At 44.5% G+C, this 26,102-nt stretch overlaps 1 protein-coding gene across 4 annotated transcripts in view; it reads right to left on the bottom strand.

Annotated features, from left to right (window-relative positions):
* The window catches only part of SLC8A1 (solute carrier family 8 member A1), a gene marked incomplete at its 5' end in the record, with an annotated part of 342,960 nt that extends 319,700 nt beyond the window's left edge, over positions 1-23,260 (bottom strand). For 3 of the 4 annotated variants that reach the window (XM_079721305.1, XM_079721307.1, XM_079721306.1), the window contains 2 exons: positions 1,269-3,100; positions 23,101-23,260. In XM_079721305.1, the coding sequence (XP_079577431.1) occupies positions 1,269-3,100; positions 23,101-23,169 (1,901 nt within the window). Of the gene's footprint in view, positions 1-1,268; positions 3,101-23,100 lie in introns of those variants that run through there. The other variant, XM_079721308.1, reaches the window with a different exon arrangement.
* Positions 23,261-26,102: the final 2,842 nt, after the last annotated feature.

The raw sequence follows: 26,102 nt of genomic DNA, 5'->3' as shown, positions 1-26,102 counted from the left end.
CCATCTCTATACAACAACGTCAAAGAGGTGAAAGATATTGGAAGGCTCTTTCAGAAAAATCTGTTTCCTCTGCCCATCCGCTCCCTTTGTTTTTGTTTTCCCTTCACTTATTGTAGAGGAAATTTCATCTTGGAGAGAATGCACCGGCCATTAGATATATCACATGACATTTACACAACAGTTAACTATTTTGAGAACAAACTATATTTTATATTGTCTCTCCTGAAATTCCTAAGTTGCCAATGATTCCACCAACATAATTATTCACTGGAATGTCCTTTTTTTGCACTGCAGATATTATAAATAGTTTCCTTTCGTCCTTCCAGTTTGGATACTGCTCATCAAGTCACATTTTCTGGTTTGCTTTAGGTGAGTGCAATGCCCCTGGCCCTCGGCAAGGAGGGAGGAAAAGCTCTCTAAACAGCAGCTGTCTTTGGAATAATTATCGCACAACCAGCCATTCTGTGTTACAGTGTTGGCAAATGTCACTGTAAAGTGCCAGTAGGAAAAGTAAATTGTTCCCCACTTTTTTTCTCTGACCTGCTCCCTGTCAACTCGGATGCTTGGACAGAATCCTACTTCTCTCCCCATCCCTATACCAGTACAGTAAAAGGGTTTGTTTAATCATGTAAAGTAAAATCAGACTGGAACTAAATAAGAGCTAAATGACTTTCCCCATTGGCATAAAACTGAAAAGGCAGGATTGGTCATTAAGTCATAATTAAGCATTAGCATTAAAGCAGAAACATTATATAATCACAAAAACAGTGTCAGATAAAAGCAGCAGAAATCATTTCAGCCAGCCCTGGTAGCCAGGCAATTCTTTTCAGGGATGTTTCTTTTTTGGGCTTTCCCAATTTGTACTCAGTAATGAAATTAGGACATAATGTTATGTTTTCAATGTTCCCTTTCTGTGTGTATATTACGTGATCAAGATAGAATACAAATGTTTCAACCCATCATAAGTGCTTGGATAAATTCTGTCAGAAGACTCATTCTATAAATCTACTTAAAAACTATAAATGTACTTAAAAACTGTAAAAGTACAAAAGTAAAAATAAAATCATATTAGGATCTCTGGGTATACAGTATATTGATCAGCGGTACAGGAGCTAGAAGCTAGGATATTTCGATATTTTGAAAGTCGTCTTGTATAGTAACTATTCCATTCTTTCTTCGCCACTTAGTTTTTAAAAAAAACACGCACACATTTGCACATCCACGAACGCAACTCAACCACACATATAGGTAAAAAAAAAAGAACTTACACAATTTCATCGTTCTGGAACTCGAGCTCTCCGCACGTGTCCTCAAAGTCCTCCCCTCCGCCTCTGGCTGTCCCTTCAATGGTTTTATAGGGAACGATAACATTTCCGCGTGCTCCAGATGTCCTCAATACTTTCACCTCCATGATGCCAATGCTCTCACTCACGTGAGTCACAGGTTCCTCAAAAGTAAAGATGCCTGCGTGGTCATCATCAAAAATAGTCACGGTGGCAGTGGAGGGAGATCCCAGGCAAGCGAGTGTAGAGACATGATTGGCTTCCAGGATGCCATCTTCCGAGGCTTCAGAAGATACTTTGACGTTGCTGAGATGCACAAGGAAATTCTCATCTTCCTCAAAGATGTCATCATCGATGATGCCAACTCTGATTTCCTTCTGGGTCTCACCAGGCTTAAAGACCACAGTTCCTTCAGTAAATTCATAATCAGACCCGGCATTGGCTGTGCCATCCTCTGTTCTGAAGTCAACAAACACAGTGTTGGTCAAATCACCACCTCTGCGGATAATGGTCAGGGCTACCGTACCACAGTTCTCCAGACACTGATATGTTCCTTGTTCAAAGAAGATCTTACTGACAGGGTCATTTTCAGCCACTTCCGTGTTGACCTCGTGCATGCTGACGGCCTTCCTGGCTTGGTCAGCTGCATGCCTCTTTAAAATGTTGCCCGCTCCGGTCATCAGGCGGGTAGCCTGAATTCGGTAAAATGCTCGGCTTTTTTGCTGCTGACTTAAGACTTGGTAGTTGGCTAATTCTATTAATTGCTCTATTTCCTTCTCCGGATGCTTCTGCTTGAGTTCCTTCAGAATCCTAGCCATTTCTCGCCTGGCTTCTTCATCATCTTGGTCCCTCTCATCGACTTCCAGAACTAGAGCACCATCTAAGAAACTGTCAACGTGGGAATTGACCACTTTCCCATCCATCTCAATTTCTGTCTTGGAAGATGGCCTGTCTCCTTCATGTTCAATAATCATTCCCCTCTGCTTGCCAGCCCGGTACCTCTTGTAGACATACTTGTAAAACAGAAGCCTCCTATCTGCCACCCAAGCGAACACAACACAGATGGGAAAGAAGAAGAAAGTAAGCAAACCTTCCCAGACCTCCACGACCCCAGGAGAGATGACAGACAAAATGATGTAAAGCCAGGTATAGGCAAAGATGCTCCAGGCTGCTGTCACAAAGAACACACGCAAATGTTTAATCTTCCTCGTCTCCCCATCTGGGACGACGTAAACACAAAGTGCAATAATGATGAACATGTTGAAAGCGGCACTGCCCACAATGGTGCTAGGACCGAGGTCCCCTGCAGTGAAGTTATGGCCACACACCTCAATTACTGAAAGGAGAATCTCTGGAGCTGAAGATCCCAGGGCCATCAAGGTCAGGTTGGACACCGTCTCATTCCAGATCCTCACAGTTGTCTTGGTGGTCTCTCCATTGGGTTTCTTTATGGTGATTTCTTTTTCTTGAGACGTGATGACTTCTATAGAGGACATGAATCGGTCGGCAATGATAGAGACTCCGAGAAACATGTAGACCATGGCCACAAAATACACAGTCGCTCTAGCAATTTTGTCCCCAAAGGAAGGGTCTTGGGGCTCCCAAATGGGTAAAATCACCCCTTTCTTACAGTAATAGGAGCCAGTACACTCGCTGGTTTCATTGCCTTCTCCTTCCATTTCTGTCTCAGCGCTTATATGATCCACGTGGGAAAACAAGAGAGCCACCATGACTAACACATGAAATCCTATCGAAAAGGTGGGTGAGAGACTGAATCGCAGCATGTTGGACAATGGCAGAGTTCCAACTGTCCCAACCTACTGGGAAAAATAAGATAGGGGGAGGGTGGGGGGGGAATCACATCATTAGATCCAGATCCAAAGCATGACTAATTACTTATTTTTATTACGTTTACTAATGATTTGTTTATAAGTGACTATCACAACATCTATGGAGAATCATGATTCTAAGAACCCATCTGTGATGAAGCAATCCTTGGTAACGTTTACAGCCCAATCTCTCCACTTGAGGATTTTCTACATGTAGTCCCCATTCACTGAGCAATGTACACAGCTGACTTACTGGAATGAAATGTTCAATTATATCCTTGCCTTGTTGAATACACATGCATGCATGCTAACAGCCAATGAGAAAAAACAAAAAATTTTGACACATTGAATAATTTTCTCCTTGTTGCTAAGGCAGATTTCCTTTTAAACTGTGGTTAGTACAATCACCTTCCAGAAACTGTTTCATCATCAAAATCACCTCGTTAAGAGTGATGCTATGAAATTTAGACTCTAAAAATCCTACCAACGCAAGGCTTGGTGATGATCGTAAATTCTAGAGCACAACCTTTCACTGCATTTCATGAAATCATGTCCTATGGCTCTTGGCAGCACAGAGAAATCTTCAAGCTTGCTTGCAATCAAAGCTCAATGGTATTTGTACTTGAGGGGAAAAAAATCTGCTATAAGGCAATATTTCCACACATTAAGTACAGTTTTTAAAAGCACGTTTTGACGAGAGCACAATTCCTCCTAATTTTCAGCAAGCCCAGGTCTCCTGTTGCATTAGCAGCTGGGCATCTGGTTCTTCAAGCACTGCTCTTCATATCTGTGTACAGATCTCACTCTAGAATCTGCAGGCTGCCCACAACAGGAAAGGGAGATAAGCAGGTCCAGGTGTAGGAGTGTGTAAGTAAGACTCTTGCCTGGCAGGCTGTGAAATCAGCGTTACCAGCCATAAAATGTTCCTTCTCTGTGTCGATGTCAGACTTGCCATGGTCATTCTAAAATACATATTAGTTCTATAGAGGATTCAAGTGACCCAAAAATGCAAGGGCAATAATTCCATCTACATTAGCTCATGTGACAAAATGACAGTGACCACAACGTATACATGCAAGGAAGGGCAGTAGGCAATTAGGGATATGGCAACAGCATCACTGGCAGGCGAATTCAGGTGCATGGTGGCTCCATCCACCACTCTGCCTTGCTTACCAAGCTGTGTGCCTCTCAGTGACCTTGTGTCACCTCTGATTCCAGGGCTCTGGTGAAGGTGGTAGGGGCAGGCGCTGAAGCAAAGAAGGGTCTGCTCCAAGTCAGGGTAGGTCTGTTCTGGAAAGCCAGTTATGGTTATGACATTGGATAACACGGGGATAAGAAGGGTCCTGAGTCAGAGCTTAGCCCTGTGGCCTGCCACAAAGTTAAAAGTGGAGCTGAGTCAGACCCCCTCATAGCCTCAGGCTGTCTGACAGTCACACCCACATTCACCTAGACTCTCTGGTCTATGTGTGAGGCTGATGGCTTATACTGAAAACTGCACCTGGGCCCAGGAGAACCTCCACCTTGGCCCAGCCCATGCTGGCACACCCTCCGCAAGCCCACCATCACCTAAAGTCCTTGTTTTTAGCTCATCAATGTTGGGAGATAAGCTTTGACCTTTTTCCCATGCTAAAGAAGACACAGAGGAGGGCTGCGGTGGTGGAATTCCATTCTAAGTAAAAGGTCGAAAACTAGAAGAAGCGTATTTTCAAAATATGCAAAAGTTCATGGTCAGTGTGTCTACTTGTTCAGTCATTACTGGGCTTGGGTGGGTTATAGGATTTCTCCTTAAAACAAGGTAACATTGAACCATCCTGTAAGAGCAGTGGCAGACCCAGTTCTAACTCCCTTATGCTGCAATTTATTCCCCATATTTATGATAGCCACCCAGACAAATTTTAGAAGGGTATGCTAGGCTCTCTTCTAGGTCCTGAGAATTCATCAATGAATTTTTTTTAAAGCCTCCATCTTTGTGGACCTTATATTCTAATGGGGAGGAAACAAACAAATAAATGTAAATGTCAGATGGTAAAAAGTGCTATAGTGGTGGGGGTAGGGAGCAATTTCAATAGGACAGGAAGTCTATGAGTGTCAGTGTGTGAGTGTGTCAGTGTGTGTGTCAGTGTGTGCACACACATGGCATGCATGATTTTATAATGAATGGTTTAAAGAAGGCCTCTCTGATAAGGTGACATTGGAGCAAAGTCCTGAAGGGAGAAAGGAGCCAAGCTTTGTGGATAGTTGCAGGAAGAGAATTCCAAGATAAGCGCAAAGACCGAGATGAGAATTGTGCTTTGCACAGTCTGGGAACCACGAAGAGACCAACGTGCTGAGAGGGCACGTTTGTTTTTGCTGCTGTTGTTGTTTCCCAGCTACCAACGAAACACATCCTGCCCGGGCTCTCTAGGAGGAGTTTCCCAGAATGCAACTCTGAGGGATCAAATCACATAGCTGGAGGATGTGCGTGCTTTCTCGTGAACCTGGGGGCTCCTCCAGGAGCAGCCTGGGATCCCAATGCTCGTTTGTTGCCTCCCTTTCAAATGGAATTTGAATTTTAAATAAAAAAATGTTGGCCTGATAAATATATCAATAAAAGTTTTACGAAGTTAAAAAAAAACATTAAATAATTAATTGTGAGTGAGTGAAGGGAGCAGGGGTCAAGAGCCGGGGACACAGTGGGGATGGATTACGAGGGGCACTGAGGAGATTATAAAATGCTGGCTTTGACTGTGAGGGAGATGGGAATGATAGGCAGGTGCCGATCAGAAGTGTGATGTGAGCTGACTTTCCTTTTCTTTTTTTTTTTTTTTTGCATTGCGCGGGTCTCTCACTGTTGTGGCCTCTCCTGTTGCGGAGCACAGGCTCCGGACGCCCAGGCTCAGCAGCCATGGCTCACGGGCCCAGCCGCTCTGCGGCATGTGGGATCCTCCCGGACCAGGGCACGAACCCGTGTCCCCTGCATCGGCAGGCGGATTCTCAACCACTGCGCCACCAGGGAAGCCCTGATTTTCCTTTTAAAGTGATCTCTCTGCTCATTCAGTGAAGAATAGACTATAGGGGTAAGAGTAGAAACAAGGAAGCCAGGATTTGCCTATTATAAAAAAGAAAATCTGATTTATAAATGACCCCCAATGCCTGGTAGGTATATAAAACAATACGGTAAAGATCTAAAGTTTAAAAAGGAGAAAGAAGCATTTGCGGTGACCCTTTTGGAAGATTGGCAACTTAAAACGTCTTGGTAACCTGTCAGGTTCAGAAAGGTTAAGTATCTGCTCAGGGGGAGTTGGACAGACACAGAGAGCCAACACTGGACGGAGACTCGAAGCTGCACCTGTCTCCAGAACTGATAGCATTAACCACTCCCTTCAAATCACTGCCAAGTCTCATCATTCCATTCCTCACATTTCAGCCAAAACAAACTTCCTAAAGTGCAGATCAGACTCTCTCACTCCCCTTAAAACTCTTCACAGGCTGCCTATTGCCCTGAAGGCAGACCCAAATCCCCTCAATAGGGTGTTTATACCTTTTAGGATCTGGCCTCTGAGCTCCAGGATATGGGAATTCTCTCCACTCCCTGAACATGACAACACTTTCTGACCTCCAGGTCTTTGCACATTGTGTCTTCTGTACCCTGAACTATTTTCCTTCTTAGAAGGAAGTTTCAAAACGGCACAACAGCAAATCAGAGTTGATTGCCTGAGACCGAAATACCAGGCTCCATTCTTAAACACTGTCCCAGACACCATGCTAAATTCTTTACAGGGGTCATTATATCTAATACTTCTAAGAACCAGCATTGCCCTGTTACACAACTCCTAATGTTGCCATTTCCACTAGAGTCTGTGTGAATAGCACCCCTGGACTTGTGCAGTGCACAGTGCCCTAACAATAGCCCTATATGATAGATATTATAAGCCCATTTTGTAGGTGAGAAGACTGAGGCTCAGACAGGTTAAGTTCTTGCTGAAAGTCAGACAGATAGTAACTAAGATTCAAAGCCTGGTCTGTCTCTGAGATGATATAATTCACTGCTCCATTCTACCATCCCTGAGTGTATGTAAAATAATCTTTGAGAATGACTGGATTTGGGCTTGGAGTAGTCCACTGGAAAACCTCCTGGCTCCCAAGAGGAGGACCTAGGTAGCAAAAGTCCCATGGAAGGATTACAACAAGCCTGGTTTTATGTTATGGATTAGAGGCTTAGACAAGCATCCATAGCTCTGAGGTAACCTGTGGACTGGGATGTTCCTAGAGACAGCTGACCCCCACTTTCCCGCCTTTTAGCAATTACCTGGCAACCTCTCCTGCAAGTACTCTCAGGGCAATCTCTTAGGTCTGCCGAGAAGAAGACCTACCCCACCCACGTCTCCCAATATGTTCTCAACCAAAAGGGTACCAATGTCTAAGGTGGATTGAGCAGTAAAAATCCATCATCACTATCAGAGAAAAAGGAACGGGGCTTCTGAGGTTAACTCAAAAATGTCATAATTATATTCAAAAGGTGGCAGTGGTCTAATTTGTGAAGTCAGTGGACAAAAAACACTGCTATAACTTATTAGCCATGAAGCAACTGGAAAGAACTCTCTGGACTTCAGTTTCTTTCTTTATTAAATTAACGCCAAATCTAAATGCTTGTGAGGATAGGGGGTAGGTGTCATCTAAATAGAGTTCTTTCTTCATTTTTTGTCTCCATTCTTTTAGGGTCTTGCCTCTGTCATCAGATTCAAAGAGATCTCTACCTGACTCTCCCCACTGTCTCCTCAAATATATATTTTCATGAAAATTAAGCAGGAAATAGAGGCCACTGATATGTTGGTCTGCTGCCTGGCCTTCTTATCTTCTGCCCTGATCTACTGAACTCTCTAACACGGGGTAGGCTGATCTTCATGGTGGTTTCAGATCAACTCTTTTTTTTTTTTTCCTTTGGGATACGCGGGTCTCTCACTGCTGTGGCCTCTCCCATTGCGGAGCACAGGCTCCAGACGTGCAGGCCCAGCGGCCATGGCTCACGGGCCCAGCTGCTCCGCAGCACGTGGGATCCTCCCAGACCGGGCACGAACCCGTGTCCCCTGCATCGGCAGGCGGACTCCCAACAACTCGCCACCAGGGAAGCCCCTCAGATCAACTCTTAACATCCACAGCTAGTTCTTACTTAGGAATATCCATTACATCATCCAAATGAGCCTTCAGTACAGTAGCAAGAATACTCACATTATCTTCTGCTCACTATTTATTTAATTATTTATTTGTAAATTTGTTTTTATTTTTGGCTGTATTGGGTCTTCATTGCTGTGCACGGGCTTTCTCTGTCTGTAGTGAGTGGGGGCTACTCTTTGTTGCAGCGCTCGGGCTTCTCATTGTCATGGCTTCTCTTGTTGCAGAGCACAGGCTCTAGAGCGCAGGCTCAGTGGTTGTGGCACACAGGCTTAGGTGCTCCACAGCATGTGGGATCTTCCCAGGCCAGGGATTGAACCCGTATGCCCTGCATTGGCAGGCAGATTCTTAACCACTGCACCACCAGGGAAGCCCTCACTATTTATTTTAAAACAAACCAAACAGCCCCAGAACCTAGAGATGGCAGACCTGAATGGAACTGACAAAGGAGGGTGAACAGGTATCAAACTGAGTGAGCCCAGCCACCGATGTTGAAGGGAGAGGTCACAAAAATGGATGTATATACTTGCAAGACAGATCTTTATCAAACTGCCACAGTGGAGGTCCAACGAGTAGTAGGCAGCGCAGCAGTGAAGAACTATGGTTGTTTTGACTACAAGGAGAACTGACTCAGACAGAAGGAATACCTCTGGCATTCTCACCAGTCCTATGCTTGGGGCAGCCTAATCTCATTCTGCTGACTGGCAGCTGGGGTTATTCCAAGGAACTCCCTAACTCTTCATCAGGACCTGGAATCCCCTTCTATGTGATTCTTGCTGACTGAAAGCCTCAAAGCTAAGCAATGAATCTGTTTCTAAGGCAACAGTAAAGCAACCATAAATTCTTATCCACTGTGGATGCAAGCACTTCCAAATGCTTCTAGACAAAGACATGATGCCAGAGGATGACTTGTCTTATCTGATCATCCACTGAGGGTGCCAATTACTGTTCTGGCCCCCAACCTCAGGCCATCAGGCCGTGACCACACTTCAGAAAGGAGCTCGTTCAGTTTCCACAGCGACTCTCTGCTATTACTTTTTTTTTTTTTTCCAAAGAGAGTTTCTTTTTTGCTGCCTGATAAATGAGGACAGGTCCTCTAGGAGACAAGCCGTAAACATCACATAAGGGGCTCAAGCCCTCTTGCCTAAGCTTACAAGACTGGAGTCAGGACCCTGTCCCATCTCAGAAAACACCCACCTCATTCATCAAAGGTAGTGACTGGGGCAACAGGCAACGTGGCCAAAAAAAGAAAGATGGATTTAGCATTTAGGATAATGAAGATGTTATTGAAAATTCATGAAACCCTTTTTCTGCACTTTGTTTTTCAATATAGAACTTATTATTTTTTTATTGAAGTATAGTTGATTTACAATGTTGTGTTAATTTCTGCTGTACAGGGAAGTGACTCAGTTATACACAGATATGCACTCTTTTTTATATTCTTTTCCATTATGGTTTACCCCAGGATATTGAATATAGTCTCCTGCGCTATATGGTAGGACCTTGTTGTTTATGCATTCTATATGTAATAGTTTGCATCTACTAACCCCAAGCTTCCAGTCCATCCCTTCCCCACCCTCCACCCCCTTGGCAACCACAAGTCTGTTCTCTATGCCTGTGAGTCTTAGAACTTATTACTTTTTATACACTATATAATTTATTTAATGGTTCTGCTTATTGTCTCTCTCTCTCTCTTTCTCTCTCTGCTTCTCTCTTTCTCTTTCTCTCTAACAGATGTCAACTCTGTAAGAGTAGGGATTTCTGTCTCTTTTGTTCACCCAGTTCCTAGAGCAGAGCCTGCTATATGGAAGATGCACAGCACCTGCTTTTATTAAATGAATAAAATATTTCTCAGTGGGTCATGTGCTGATTCACCAAATCTCTGACGTGGAATCAGAATCCGAGGGCTGAACCCAGGCATATGCATTTAGAAATGTTCCCTATGTAAAAGGGAAGCCCCTAAAATGAGCAGAGGCCAGTATCAGACTGAAAAGCCAATGTCAGTCTTGGGTAGAGGAGAGGAATTGTGATTCAGTCATTCACAGAGAACCTCAGGCTAGAAAACCTGATCTCCAGCATCAAGAGAGGGGCTGGGATCCTGACATTTCCCCCAGCACCTGGTAGTTGGTCCTCCTATACCAGCTCTGGCTTGCTGATTTCTTCTGGAATGCCAGGATCACCTGCTCTGTTGACAGGGTCCTAATATTTTGCACATCCTCAAGGGAGCATATCTTCTTCTCCTTTTAGGACACTAAAAAGACATCTAGTCAAACACCAACCCCAAATCACCTCTATTACAGAGGCCCCATAAAAGGGAAAGAGCACGAAGAATTTAAATATATTACCTCTGCATTCTGACATGGATATATGGGTAGAAGGAAGAAAGCTGGAGAATAGAGTCTTCCAATGGTCAAAAAGTAAGGAAGAATTTGAAGGGGAGATACTCTGCTAATCTTGGTCTCCATGTAGAGTCAGCCAGGACTATCCTCAGATTTGTTCTGCCAGGACCAAGGGCAGTGGAAGGGCCCCACTCGGGGGCCTTTATGACAATCATGACTGCCACCATTGACTGAGCACTTGCTTTGTCCCAGCTGCTATATTGATTACTCTACACTCACTATCTTTTCTGACAATATTGCAAGGAGGTATTATCATTCCCATTTTACAAGCGAGAAAAATAAATGGTTCATCAAAGTAAACTGGGCTGAAATCATACAAATTTAAGTGACAGATAGGATTTAAATCCAGACATTTTGCATGATAACCAGAATGCTTTCCAAAATGGCAGGACCTTTTCGTTTGTTTGTTTTCACTACACAGGTTAACAATACTGTTCTGTCTTAGCAACTTACTTAGGTACTTAGTGTGGAATAACCTTCCCATGCTACCCCTCCTTCCCACCTGAATAAATGTGTGTCATTTGTATCATCTCATTCACATTTCCCTCTCCTGTCTCATGCCTGCCCAACCCCCAAGAAAGGCTTTTGTAAGCACTCCTATTCATCACATAGCAAGGGAAAGATGATCCATTTGGGGGATCATCAGCTAAAATCTGAGGTCTGAAATCCCTCCAAAGTCATGTAATAATCTCAAGGTCTTCCCATTCAGTCAGGAGAAAAGAAAATAGAGAATGAAATCCTAGCCATGAACAAGCAAAACTAAAATAAAAGAGGGTAATGCAGAAAGCTGGGGAGAATGATATTGAATTTTAGCCTAACAAGTAAGTTAATATTTGGCCCTAAAAACAATAAATCAATATTTTTTCGAGGATCTCAATGCAGCCCACAAATTTACTGTCTTGGGGTCAAGACATTAATTTTTAACTGTTAAGTAATCCAAATAAAAGGGAAAACAACACATTCATTCATGGGTTTGTCTGCCAAGTTTTTCTTAGCCACTCGTATGTGCCAGATACCATGTTTCAAAGATGAATAAGATAATATCCCCAAAGAAGCTCACATTCTAGTGGGGCCTTACAAGAGTCAAGGAGTGAGTCCCCTTTCTAGAAGACATAACTCTTTCATTACTAGGGAATCACAGAAGAGGAGAGAGTTTCCAGGGATTCAGACAGTGAGACCATGACTACACCTGGATGCTCTCAAAGTGGACCACCTAGTTCCCAGGTTAACATATCTGGGGTCTTGGGGTCATAAAACTGGGCTTCTAGAAACCTCCAACTGCTCAGCATACAGTCCTGCAATCAAAAGACTTCAAATGTAGTGAATTCTCGGAGGAGGGCCTTGGATCGTCTTTTCTGTACTCTGAATCTTTCAGGGGCCTTGTGTTGGACAATAGTTACTATTTCAGGTAATAATTTGGTCACCATCCACCCTGAAGAGAAAGAGCAGCCTTTCTTTGATGTTCAACCTTACACACTGAAAAAAAAAAAAAAATGAGGTCATATGCATGCATTTATTTCTGGGTCACCAAAAACGATTTCCTACCTAAAAATATTTTCCACACTAGCTTGTTGACATTTCGCCTTCAGACCTTTGTTTCAGTGAAGTATAGCCCTCCTGGCATTTCTAGTTCTAAGAGAGTGGATCATTCATTCATTTGTTCCTCAAGCACTTATTGAGGGCTTCTATGTGCAAAGCACCAGACCAAACACCGTGGGAAGTACAAAGATGATTGACTCATGGTCCCTGTTCCTGATGAATTTATAGTCTTCCAGTAATAGTTACTCAAATGACCATGAATAGGAGAAAGAATATGAAAATTCCATAAAAGGAGGGGACTAGAAGGATGACAGAAGTCGGAGAGAGTGAGGACATTCCAGAAGGAAGCAATGATATGACAAAAGGCATAGAACAAGCTTTTTCAACTTCAGGTCACCTAAGGATCATCTGGAAAATTCACTGAAGTGCAGATAACTGGGCCCTATCATCAGATACACAGTAGCTCTAAGGAGGAACCCCCAAATTTGAATTTTCCCAAGCACCCTAGGTGATTCTGATATGGATGGTCTTGGCATTGGCACGTAGGGTAGAAAGGCAGAACTGGGTAGGAGGAAAAAACTGGCATAAAGGGCATTGGGCATGTTTAGCAAACAAAGACTGGAGAGCAAAGGACTTAAATAAGGTCCTTGATGGAAGGCAGTACCTAAAAATTAGAAGATAGCGTTTGTTGTAATATCAGTAAGTTGTTGATATGAAATAGTGTATCAGATGGGCCCTCATTGTCACAGATTGGGACTCCAGACAGCATCAAAATATGAAGCCCCTTGGTGACTGTGTGTGTGAGGTAAGAGAGAAGAGGGTAGAGAAAAATGGACCCTAACAGGAGATCAACAGGGCCCCCCAAAGAGGAGATTAAATCATTGGGAGTAACTTACACGTACTTCATAATGTTGCCAAGGGTTTGTTCTGCTTTCCTTAAGGAGAAACAGGTAAGGATGGCTAGGACTCTACATAGACAGGACAAAGAACCAGATCCACCGAAGTCTTCAGAGACCTGCTAATCAGGTTCTATCCACAAGCCCTGAACAGAGGTCAACAATACACAGCAACAAAAACCCCAAACTGGAAGGCTTAGGTGGTGAGGAAAGCTGTGCTCTTTAAATGAGAGGCTTTGTATGGAGCCTCACCAACTCCCCGGTTCCTTCAACTCAAGGGTAAATCTTTGCAGTCCCTCTTCTGGCTTTCTAGTCTGCCTCTTGGGACTGGGGATGTTTAATACAGACTCCAGTTTCAAGCTATGTGATAGGAACATGCAGATGCCTTTTTTAAAAAAATCTTTTTTAATAAGGAAAATACTGGTTATGTGAGCAGAGGCTGGTGAATTTCATCAGCTTTCTCCCTGAGTCATTAAGCTTCATCTTCGAGTAGACTGCTGTTCCGGGGATAGGACCCTATCAACTTGAAGTTTGTAGGTCTTTTAAATTTTCCTGCATACTCACAAAGCATAATCCTTTAAAGAATAAGATGCTCTTGAGGAGAACAGAAGTAGGAAGTAAAAAGAAATTAAAAAAAAAAACACCTCAAGTTGATAGATACTCACATAATGGTGACCCTTCATCAATATTCTAAAGTTCCTGACAATATACACAGTGACATGGGTCTAAAACTCGGTGTGTATGTATATACAAAAAATCCATTTTTTAATGGAAGCAGCTTAAAAAGGAACTAACCAAATTTTTATTTAGAGAAATAAATTGAGTAGCTTTTTGGGAGGGAACATATGAACTTTTTACACAAAACCCTGAACACAGTTTACGAAACATACAGTTTCTCTACTAGGTAAGGTATCTAGTGAACATGTCCTTTAAACCAATCCCATACACCTGTATTTGAAGAATTGTTTAAATACTGGCTTATGGCTTATGGTTTTAATGTTGGTAACTATGCCACAACTATTATGTTATTGTCTTTTTGTGATAGATGAGGATTAGATAGGAGCTTTTGAAAAAGAGAAAAAATTTAGTGGAGAAAGAAATACTCATCATTTAATCATTTCATTAACAAGTGAAAATAGTAACCTGCTTATTAAGTCCTTGCTTAAGCAAGGACTGTTTTCACCAGGATCAGTGACTAATGAGAGAACATGCATTCCTTCTTTCATTCAGCAAACACTGAATGTCTATTATGCATCTGGCAAGGTATGGGGGACTAGAACCATGAACTAAACAAGACACAATCTCTCTCTTCCCTGAATTTATTATCTAGATGGGAAGACAGATGATAGATGTTAATTAATTTATTTATTTATTTTTTGCGGTACGTGGGCCTCTCACTGTTGTGGCCTCTCCCGTTGCGGAGCACAGGCTCTGGACGTGCAGGCTCAGCGGCCATGGCTCACGGGCCCAGCCGCTCCGCAGCACGCGGGATCCTCCCGGACCGGGGCACGAACCCCCGTCCCCTACATCGGCAGGCAGACTCTCAACCACCGCGCCACCAGGGAAGCCCCGATAGATGTTAATTTAAATTGTTACAGAAAGAAGCATTTATTAATTGATAAATGCTATGAAGGAAAAACACAAGAGTCAGTAATGGAGGACCTGACCTACCAGGGTATTAGGGAAGACTCTGCTGATGAAACAACATGAGTCAAAACTTTTTAAAAGACACTCAGCAGGAAGCCAGGCTAAAGGTTGCTGGAGTGCAAGGCCTTAGGTTAACACTTATGCAATTACCCTTCTCTGTAATGGGATTACTCACAGACCTACCTTCTTAGATATGCTGGGTGTTGAGATCATGTTTAGAAAATACTAAAAACAGCTTCTGTCATTTACATGAGAGTTTTCCCCTCTGAAGTCATAGTCATACAGTTGAAATTAATTGCATTCTACCATGTTGCTGGGGGCAATATGGTAGATGGAAGGGTCGTTGGTCTAGGAGCCAAAAGAAATGAGTGCGGGTCGTGGCTCTCACTGGCCAGTTATGTGGCCTTGGACAAGTCATTTTCCCTTTCTCAGCCTGATCTGTAAAATTGAGGAATTTGGCTAACAACCCAAAGCTATGATATTCTAATCCCTCACTTTGGCATTCAGGTCATCATCCATAATATGTTGCCTGTCTACCTCCCCAGGCTGACTGTTTCTGGTAGACAACTGAGCTACTAAATAAAAATTACCCAAATATGCACCCTGTTTTTCTTTCTCATGCTTTTCTACCCATCCTCCATGACCCACCTCGAATGTCCAATTCCCCTTCATTAAAATGCTTTTAGTGCTAGGAAGGCCCCTAAAAGTCATCTAACGTTGCCCCTTCCCCCTTTTCCCCCACATGAAAACTCAGGCCATCATAACTTAAAAGACTTTTTCAAAGCCATGCATCTCAGAAGTGACAGAGCCAGGCTCTAAAACAAGGTGTCTGAGTTTCTAGGCCAGATCTCTTCCCACGACACCAACCCCTATGGCTGGGTATCCTGCAGCCCCCTAAGATGGCCTGTGTGTATCTCTTACAATCTGTGTCTCAAGGGAGGCTCAAGAGGGAGGGGATATGGGGACATGTGTAGGCATATGACTGATTCACTTTGTTGTGCAACAGAAACTAACATGGTATCGTGAAGCAATTATACTCCAATAAAGATCTATTAAAAAAAAAAAAGAGTTGGCAAACTATGGCCAACAGGTCATATTTCGCCCACCACCTGTTTTTATAATGGCTATTTAATTTTTTTTTACATTTTGAAATGATTGAAAAAAATTTAAAAAACCAATATTTCATGACATGAAAATTATATGATGTTCAAATTTCAGTGTAAGTAAACAATGTTTTACAGAACACAGCATGTTCACGCATTTAAGTATCGTCAATGGCTTTCATGCTACAACAGCAGTGTTGAGTAGCTGTGACAGGCTCTGTGGTCTACAAAGCCAAAAATATTTACTATGCAGCCTTTAAAAAACAGCTTGTGACCTTTGGTGTAGTCATTATGTATGCCCTTATTTTCGAGCTCTCCATGGCGACCTTCGCAATTAGCATGTCCACATAAAGGTGCACAGGTAGAAACAGTGCTCTCTCACTGGTCATCTCTCAAGTAGTAAGGACCAATCCTCACTGAGTACTCATGTGCCAGGAGCAGTTCCAAATGTTTTACAAGTATTAATGTATTATTCCTCACAAAAACCCCATAAGGCTCTTTACTACTATGACTCCCATTTAATAGATGAAGAAAATGAGGCACAGAAAAGTTAAGGATCTTGCACAATGTTAAATATGCCATTTGTTGAATTCAAACAAATATTAAAACTAACATGATATGCCTGCTGACCTCAGAGAACTTTGGTCTGAGTACCATAGGGAACTTCATTGCATTTGTCAATATCCTCGATATAGAAGCAAAGTCATGGTTTTCTTTCCACCCGAGGAAATCACTGCTAGACATCCACGGATTCCTGAGGCCAGAAAACACAGGCACATTTCTAGAGGGCTTCTATATTATCCAAGAAAAAAGGGAGAGGTAACTTTGGTGAAATGACTTCAGAGTCATAGATCTAGATTCAATTATGTCCCATTTCACTCTTATTGAGTCATTTAATTTCTTATGGCCTCCATTTGCTTATTTGTTAATAAAAAAACTAGATGATCTCTGATGTGTCTTCCAGTGCTAGCTATGGGTCTAAGCAGCACGAGCACTGATAAGGAGAAGTTCTGAAAAAGGGCCAGGGGCAGCTGCATGGCCAGGAGAAGAAAGTGAGGAGTTAAGGCGGGGGCGGGGGAAGAGTCACCAACTGTGGCCAACATCAACTCACAAATTTCAGCTCCAGGGGGCTCACATCCCCCAACATTTGAAAGGCAGATGGTTTTGGAAGTGACGACCTACAACTTCTGAGGGACATGTGACAGATGACTGAGCCCCTCCCCAAGCTCTATCCTTTTGCCCCTGGCTGATCCCACTCACTTTGGGGGCACTACCATGGTGCAGAGAGGAAGTGGAGGTTGGCGTGTAGAGTAAGCAGACCCATTCTCTAAACCTGCTGCAACTGGGTGCCATACATTGAACAGAGCAGAGCCAAAGGGGGCCCTGGGTCCTGTGCTTTAGGGGGAAGTGGAAGTGAGGAACTGGAGAAGCTCAAGGGAGAAAGCATCAGAACCATTCGGTGCTCAAGAAAGAAAGAAAAACCACCTGTGATGGCCCAGAAAACATAACCGTCAAATTTAAGGTCTGTTCCTTGCTTCACCACTCAGACTGATACAGCTTCTCTCCTCCAAGGCATGCTGGAAATTCATCAATTTTGGGTTCCCGTGTAAAATACATGTGAGCAATGATTTATGCTAGCATCTGTTTCAGATCCACAGTTCCCATGGCATGGTCCTAACCAGGACATGCAGCTAGCTTGAAGTCTGGAAATGGCCCTAACCTTGCTCCGGGGTGGTCCTTGTCATAAATTAGCTGGGGCTGGTTTACATGTTTTAAAAATAGCGAGGCTTTATTTATTTGCAAAGTCCTTCCACTCTTTGAGAACCAACTAAAATGCTTCCTCCTCCTCCATGAAGCCTTTTCCAATGTTCTCTTCCTCCTCTCAACTCTAAAGCACTGGGCTCATTAGATAGCTGCAGCCATCTACCTCACTCAGCCCAGTGTTTAGGTGTTCTAGACCGTACATCCCTAAGAACAGGGAACACAGCACAAAGAGCATGTTTTGCGCATGGCTTTGAAACAGCCTCAAAAACGGGTACCGTCACCTATTCACTCCTGGACAAGTTATTTAACTGAGCCATAGTCGTCATCTTTAAGTCAAGATCAGGATGCTTTCTTGCAACAGTGTTAAGTGAGAAAACATGTACAAAGTGCTTAGACTGATGTCTGGAACATAACGGGTATTCAACAAACATCACATAACTCCTCTTCAGCATCTGCATTCTCTGAAAAGCCCAGCGCAGTGCCTTGCATACACTGAGTGCTCAATAAATATCACAGTTGGGTTGAAGAAAATTGCTGAATCACTCTCTTGTCTGTTTGACTTCATTTCACATTAGATTCAACCAGGAAATTATTAAATTATTCTGACTTCACATGCAATGACATCTACAGAGTGATGACTTTTTCTGTCTTTTCTAAAAAATTAAGATGGGGCTTCCCTGGTGGCACAGTGGTTGAGAATCTGCCTGTCAATGCAGGGGACACGGGTTCGTGCCCCGGTCCGGGAAGATCCCACATGCCGCGGAGCAACTGGACCCATGAGCCACAACTACTGAGCCTGCGCGTCTGGAGCCTGTGCTCCACAACGGGAGAGGCCGCGACAGTGAGAGGCCCACATACCGTGATGAAGAATGGCCCCCGCTCGCCGCAACTAGAGAAAGCCCTCGCACAGAAACAAAGACCCAACACGGCCAAAAATAAATAAATAAATAAAATTTTAAAGTGACATGTCATTTAAAAATAAATAAATAAATAAATAAAATAAAAAATTAAGATGGACTCTAATATTTACATGTATGTTTCTATGTCTATTACATATGCAAAAAAACATTTGTCTGAACGAGTATCACACTAGTGTTCGAGGTTACTGGTATGAATATTCCAAAATGATACAGTAGAAGCCATTCAAGACTTAAAGCATATGATTTCACACTACAGGACATATTTCACCCATTTCTCAGAAGAGTAAATTTTCAAGAAAGCTCAAATTTTTGTTACCTTTGCTGACCCAGAAGTAAAATTTCAGGGTGACAGTTTATCTTTGCCTCTGTCTGGCTACTCTCTACCCCTCCCCCCCACCCCACTTCAGCAGCCCGGTTCCCGGGGTACTTCCCCATCAGAATGGCCCTCTGGGGGCACTAACTGGACAGCAACCCATTTCAAACTTCTTTCACTTCCTCTGCATCATCCTGTGTTCCAGCCCTCAGGACTTTTCTGCCAGCTGATCTGCTAAACCAATCCAAGTTAGTAAATGAACAGATGCGAATAGTTTGTGAGAATGAATGGCATCTCTTTCCTAGGTAATCTCATCGCATTCTATTAGGGATCTACTAGATAGAATTACTTTATTCAAATGAATGTCTCTAATAGTGAGAATGTCTGATCCTACGTTGGCCGAAGGATAAACGCTTTGAATCCAGGGATGTTTTGTGCTTCTCAAATCCCCTTCTAGACAGCTGCCCATACCATCCTTGCCCCTGATCACAAACACACTTCCATCACGTCAGCTGCTTTCCATCACTTCAGGACTTTTCTCCTTCCCTACATTCTCCTCCTCCTCCTGAAACTGGCTAGAAAGTTTCAGGTAGAGAGAAAATGGGATTCTCGTGAACCTTGGTCTATCCTGTTACTTACTATACACTCTTGGCTGCACCGATCAAAGGACAATCACAAATGTAGACATAAAACACTTAGGGTTCAAAACATAGTTGACAACAAAGAGAGCCTACAATAAACACTTGAGGCCTCAAGGGCTGCGAGCAACTGTCTTCCAAGTTGAATAAACGCACTAGGAAAAGATGCCTAGTCTCCTCATCTGTATTCTCAACTGTTTGTGAGGAAATCATGCCAGGAAGAGTAGTCTACCCTAGGAGTCTCCAGTTCAGAAAGTGAGCTGCTTGATTTACAAACCCTATTGAGAACCTAATCACTGATTAGTTGTTTTCAAAATATGTGTTGTATAATATATCTTTTGTAAAGCGTGTGTGTGTGGCGTGTATGTGTGTGCGCGCGCGTATGCATGTGCCCTTTGGCCTGCATGGGCCTGTGTGTGTGTGTGTGTGCGTGCGTGCGTGTGAGAGGCTGAGGAGGGAGAGAGGGAGGCAGGAAGAGAGAGAAAGAGAGAGGACAGATGCAGACACATTCACGCACAGGTATCTTTTGGAAGAGAAAAAAAAGAGAACTGAAAATAATCCCACTGCACTTAATGAGGCCCCACTGGCCTAGCCCTCAGTCTAAATCTGAGTCTCAGAGGCAAGACTCTGAAAGCTCACTTTCCCAGAACCCAGTCCATCTCAGTGGGTCAGGCAGCACCTGACATTTTACTTCCACTGAATCTCAAGGACATCTCCAGGGGATAGACCTCCCTTTGTTCAGAGAGAAAATTGGAAGCAGCGAGTTCAGCAACCTACTGCCTTCATTAGCACCAATTAACACTGAAAATTAGAACCTAAGGGACAGGCAGCTGAGGGAATGGATTCTGAAATCTAGGGAAAGTCAGGGAGAACATCTGCCACAAGAGGGAGCAGAAGAATTGGATCAGATGGGAGACCGTTTGGCAGAGGTTATGACGAGAGGTCTGACCATGAGGTATGGATGATATTGGAAGACGTTTTGACGAGACATTTATCCCTTAGAGGAAAAAAAAAAAAAAAAGAGGATGGAAGGATCTGGAAGAAGTGAGATCTCAGCACCCTGATTCCTAAGTTGTTAGCAAATGTAAAGCAACAATTGAATTTTTAGAGAAAAGCAACATACATACATACAGCAAAAATATCAAGCATGCAAGATATGTGCTCTACCATCCTCTTTTAATTGTGTAGCTCTTCTTCCAGATTTAATTTCTATTTCAATTTAGATCTGGTTTATTTCCATGTTGATTTTGCAGACTGCTTGCTTCTTACCTACATGCTTTTCTTGCTCTACCTGAAGTCATCACGGAGAAAGGGCCTCTGTTACTGAATTGCAACATGAAAATCAGCTGGTGCAGTCCTAAAATGCACTTAGTTTGAGAAAAACCCATCCATGAGCTAAATGAATGCTTTGTACTTGCTTTAAAGGGGGAATGCAACTTCCTTGGATCTACAGAGCTTTTCTCACCATTTATTTTGTCAAAGAAACAGATTAAGTACTTACAGGGAAGGAACTATGCGTTTACTTTGCAAGATAAATAAAAGTCTATTTTTGTCTGATAAAAAACATGTTAAATATAGCTTGCTAACAAAATGCTGAAGCTCTCCTGGAATATTTTATTTTCAACACATAGTAAGTTTGAAAGAGCAATTAATGTAATTCCTGCAGATAGTCCTGTAGGTGTTACTGACTATACTTCACCTTCTTTTTGCAATTTCACCTTCCTTTTGTAATTTCATTTGGAGTTAAAGCACTGCTAGGGCTATGCATTTTTCTTCCCTTTCATGGTCAACAAAAGGGTTATCTAGTACTTAATCCAAAATGATACTGTAGAAACCATTAAATAGTAATGATAAAGTAAATAGAAAGATAGACAGTAGGTAGGTAGGTAGACAGGTACACAGATAGATCGATATAAAGCACAGCCTTCATATTCTTTTAATTTGTTACACTCCTCTTCCAGCCCTGCTAAGCTTTTAAGACAGAGTAAAGGAAGTCTGATTGTCATGGACAGTTACATTCTTTGCTGTCTCTGCACAGCTCAGTAGTGAACAACAGTTTACCTCTGTCCAGTTTTTTTTTTCCCCTAGGAATTAATCATGCCATATTTAATAAAAGCCAGTTTGGGGGGGGAAATTAAGGCTCCTTTTTTAGTAGGTGGGAGAAATCATAGCTAAAGAGCCCTCAGATCCAAATGGAATCCTTCAAGCAGGCAGAGTCCCTAAAATGAAAACCATTTAAGAAAACACATACTGCTTCTGATGAAATAAGTGGATCTTTCCCCACCTTCTCACTCTCAAGGCCCCAAAGATGGAGCGAGCTAGCTCTCTCTTCCTTCCTCCTTTTTTTCACGTGAGACTAACCTCACAATTAAGCAAGTTTAGCAAACCCACAGAGGTAAATTCAAGCAACACAGGATTTGAAAGAGGAGCCTCAAAGCAATCATTCCTATTCTGGCTTTGTTTTCTTTTCTGAAATGAATGAAACATCTAAATACATTTTCCTCCCTCTTTTCCTGACTTGCTGCACAAGTAGCTCTGAGAAAGAGAAAACGTGTGAGTGAGTGAGAGTGTGTGTGTGTGTGTGTGTGTGTATGTTGGGGAGTGTGGGTGGGAGGTATGCTTTCAGAATCCCCTCCTGGTTGCTCCCCATTTCCCTTAGGAAATCTTCACACAGATGCTAGACTGTGGATGTTCAGTTGCTCCTGTTTGGAGAGACCCAAGCTGTGCCTTTAACCAGATCTGATCAGACTCTCCACCTACTCTACTAGCTCCTCCATGATAGGGATGCCTGTACTGTCTTTACATCCGTCATTTTTTAAAAAGATTCTTCCACTTCACCTCCTACTGATATCCTTTTTTTTTTCTTTCTTTTTTTAGTCTTTACACCTCCAGCAGGACAAAGTTTGTATTGTTATATTCACAACCACTAGTGGCTGACTAGCAGTAGACAGCGCCAGCAAGGGAGCCAGGCAAAGAGGGGTTAAACAAATACCTAGTGCAAAGCAGGACTTTCTTTCCAGCGACTGCGGACACCACGCACATTGCTTTCTTCACAAAATTCTTTGTTAAATTTGATCACTCTGCTCCCAACCCAACCATTGCCACTTTGTCTGGAGAGGGAAATACGAATTGCCAGCCCAAGCCATTCATCAGTCAACACAATTCATAAGGGAAGGGGGATTTGAAAAACCACGGAGGCACACATACTATATTTTTAAAAGCATCGCCTGGGTGGATTTGGTTTCTGTAGCCTACCGTCCACCCGTAAGACCTCCCTCTTCTTCATTAAGGAGGATCCAAGAAGGATATCCTCACGTCTCAGAACACAGACCATTTCCCCAAGAGCCAGCGAAGCTCCAGAGGCAGACAATGCAGCGGCAAAGTTCCCTTCGAATGTCCTGGGGAAAGATGCCTCGGCGCGCAGGATCCCCAACTCGGGCTGCGTGGCCAGAGACTGGGACCCTGCAGCCCACTCCCCCGCCGCTTCTCTCCCTTGCCTGTCCCCCCGCCCCGGCCACACCTCCCTCCTCTCCGCAGTCGATGCTGAAGGAGCACCCAGGGCTGGCCGGAAAAGAGGAGACTCGCGAGTGTGGCCTTGGGGAAGACCCCAGGGATTACCGGGAGGAGGGGTGACCGCGGAGCAGAGCCCCGTAGATGGGGACGCCTGGATCCCCAGCAGCGCTGCATTCCGGGTGGACTTCGCTCTTCGCGCCCTGAATCCTTAAGCCCGGCGCGGTGCAGGGTGCAGCATCTCTCCTCAGCAGCCCTTTCTTGCTCCGGCAGCCGGCACTGGCAGGCGGGCACCCTCAACGCCCAGACGCACCAGCCAGAGCAATTTCACTCCCCGAGAAGCGCGGACACCCCCACAAAATGGGTGGGGACACACACACATACACACGCAATTTAGGAGCTGGTCCTTTGCCAAAGCGGAGGGAAGTGTAGCCTTCTGAACAAATGGAAAACAGTTGGCGGTATCTGACCAAATCCTTTCTGCTGCCCTTCCGAAGATCCTACCTGGTTTGGGGGAGTGCGGCTGGATCCTTCCCCTGTTCCTCCACGCAAGTAGGAAAGACGGCGCACTCCCTCCTTTTAAATAGCTCCCGAGCTGGGAAAGGTCGCTCCCATCTTCGGGGGGAAGCACAAAGCGGGCGGCGGCGGGCAAGCTCCCGTGCAGCGCCGGCGCGAGCAGGAGCGTCGGCGGCGGCAGGCAGCCGGTGCGCGCGGGCGGGAGGCAGCGCGGAGGCCGGGAGGCTGGGAGGGCCGGGGCCCGGGCGGCGCGCGCGCTCCGCTCCCCTCCCTCCCTTCCTCCCGCGCACACTCGCCCGCCAGCCCGCCGCCCGCAGCCTCGCACTCGCTCTCACGCGCGCTCCGCCCCGCCGCCGCCGCCGGCGCCCCGGCCCCCCGCGCGCCCCCACCCCGGCGGCCTCGGCCACCGCGGGCGAGTGGAGCCGGCGTGTTTCTGGAGCTCCGGGCGGGCGGGGAGCAATTCCAGCCTCCCAGCCTCGGCCGCGGAGAAGGGTTTTCGACGTCCTCCCGGCTCTCGGCCCCGCAGTGCGTCCCGGCCGCACGCTAGCGCTTTCCCCGGTGCCCAAGCCCATGGAGTACACGCGCAGACCGACGCTGCAACTTTTCTTTGCCACCTTCCTCCCCTCACCCACAGACAGAACCGCCACACCGGCTCGCCCACCCGTTTCTCACCTCTGAAATTGTTCAGCCAGATATATCTTTCTTCCTCCACTTTCAATCCCCCCGCTAAAGGAAGCTTTCTTTTAGCAGAGGGATCCGGGGATGTATCAATGATTTTCTCTGAAATCCTCACTCCGTGTTTTTCCTACTTATCAGACCTGCACAGCAATACGCTGGCTAGGAGCTGCTGACACAAGCAGATAAGGATTGCGGGGGGGGGTGGGGGTTGGGGTGGGGGATTGTTAATTCCCCAGCCAAGAACTCCAAAAGATTCTCCCTTTTGGTATTTCCCTCAAAGATTGCAGCTCACTTGGGAATAAAGACCAAGAGGCTGCTTAATGTGAAAGCCCTGCAGCTTTTAAAACTACAGAGAAGAGTAAAAGCTGAGCATTAAGGTTAAGTTGGGAAAGATCTAATGCAGCAATCGACGAACCATTCATTGCCCTTTCCAAGAGAAGCATTATCATTGCCAATACATCACTTCGCCATAATTAATAAAGGAGCATTGCACCAGGCCCTTGCTCTCCTGACAGCTCATTCATCCTTACAAATCCTTAATGACTTGACAGGATGAAAGGCTAGACCTGCTGTGGAGTTCACAGTCCTGACTGCACATCAGACACACCTGGGAAGCTAGTTAAAAATGCGGATTGTAGCGTCCTATCTTGAGACTCTGACGTAGCTCTCAAGGTGGACTCCAAGTTTGTATTTTTAAAATACGAGTTGATGTTCGCCCCTGGTGTGGTTTGCTAAAGTGTGGGGCATCAGGGGCAGCTATGTGGAGGGTGAGAGTGGGAGGGAGACCAAAGTACTAGACAGAAAGTTGTTTCTTAATAGAGTTTTCCCCCGTACTTACAGCGCAGCTCTGGGCAGCCAGGCCACAGGAAAAGAGAGATTCGGACTCCAGGAATCCCACTGTTTGACTATGAGGCAAAGAGCAGGGGGGTGGGAAAAGTAGCCCCCCTCTGCCTCTTTCCCAGTGGCTCTCAACCTCCGACTGCACCTCAGAATCTTCTGGGGAGCTTTTAAAAATCCCAGCGCTTAGGCCACACCCCAGACAGAGTAGCTTGGAATCTCCGGGGGTGGGACCTGGGCATCAGTAATTATTTTTAAGTTTCCCTGGTTGGTGCCTATGTGTAACCAAAGCTGAGAACCATGTTCTTGGCCAATGCTCCTCAAACATGAATGCATATATGAATCACCTGGAGATTGCAGTTTCTTATGCAGTAGATGTGAAACAGGCCTGTTATCTGCCTTTCTAGCAAACTCACAAGTGATGGTGATGCTTTCTGAATGAGAACTGCTCTTTAATGAGCAGGGGCTTGGTACATCATCTCAGTGGTTGTGGACACTCAGCTTGACGGAGGAAACTCTTCTTGTCTTGTATATTCCCAGGAATCATTCTTCCCTATTTTCCTTTCCTCTGCAATGAATTAAACTTTCTTGGAAGCCACTCTCCACGCAAACTTTTTGTTAGACTGCACTGACTAATGGGTGTGAACAGAATGACATGAGGGGAGATGCAGGTCACCACCTCTCTGTTAGCGTATGTCCTCAGCCAAAAATTACGTAGGGTCCTGACTTCAAGAGAGTGTGAGAGGCAGACATTTGGCTCACACTCAAGGAAAGGGGCTTGGAGAGACAAGTGGCTGCTTTGTAAATGACATTGAGAAAAGCATATAACTAAAGACTCCACCCATAGGAAATAGGACAAAGCTAACTGAAGGGATTGAATGGAAGAGCTAAATGAAAATGTGAGTGGACTACATCTCATTGGAACGGATTTTGTAGAAAGGGTGAGGCCTATTATTGCTATTATGGACCACTTAGTGAAAGCACAGATTTTCTTGAAAGTGTAAGCATGCTTGTGACATGGAGTGATAAAAGCCCTGTTCTTAAATGTCTATATTCCAGTGGTGCCCAAAATCCATCTT

This window comes from Hyperoodon ampullatus (genome assembly GCF_949752795.1).
Source record: "Hyperoodon ampullatus genome assembly, chromosome: 15".
In the NCBI taxonomy this organism is placed as follows: Eukaryota; Metazoa; Chordata; class Mammalia; order Artiodactyla; family Ziphiidae; genus Hyperoodon; species Hyperoodon ampullatus.
This window is presented reverse-complemented; position numbering and strand designations above follow the sequence as displayed.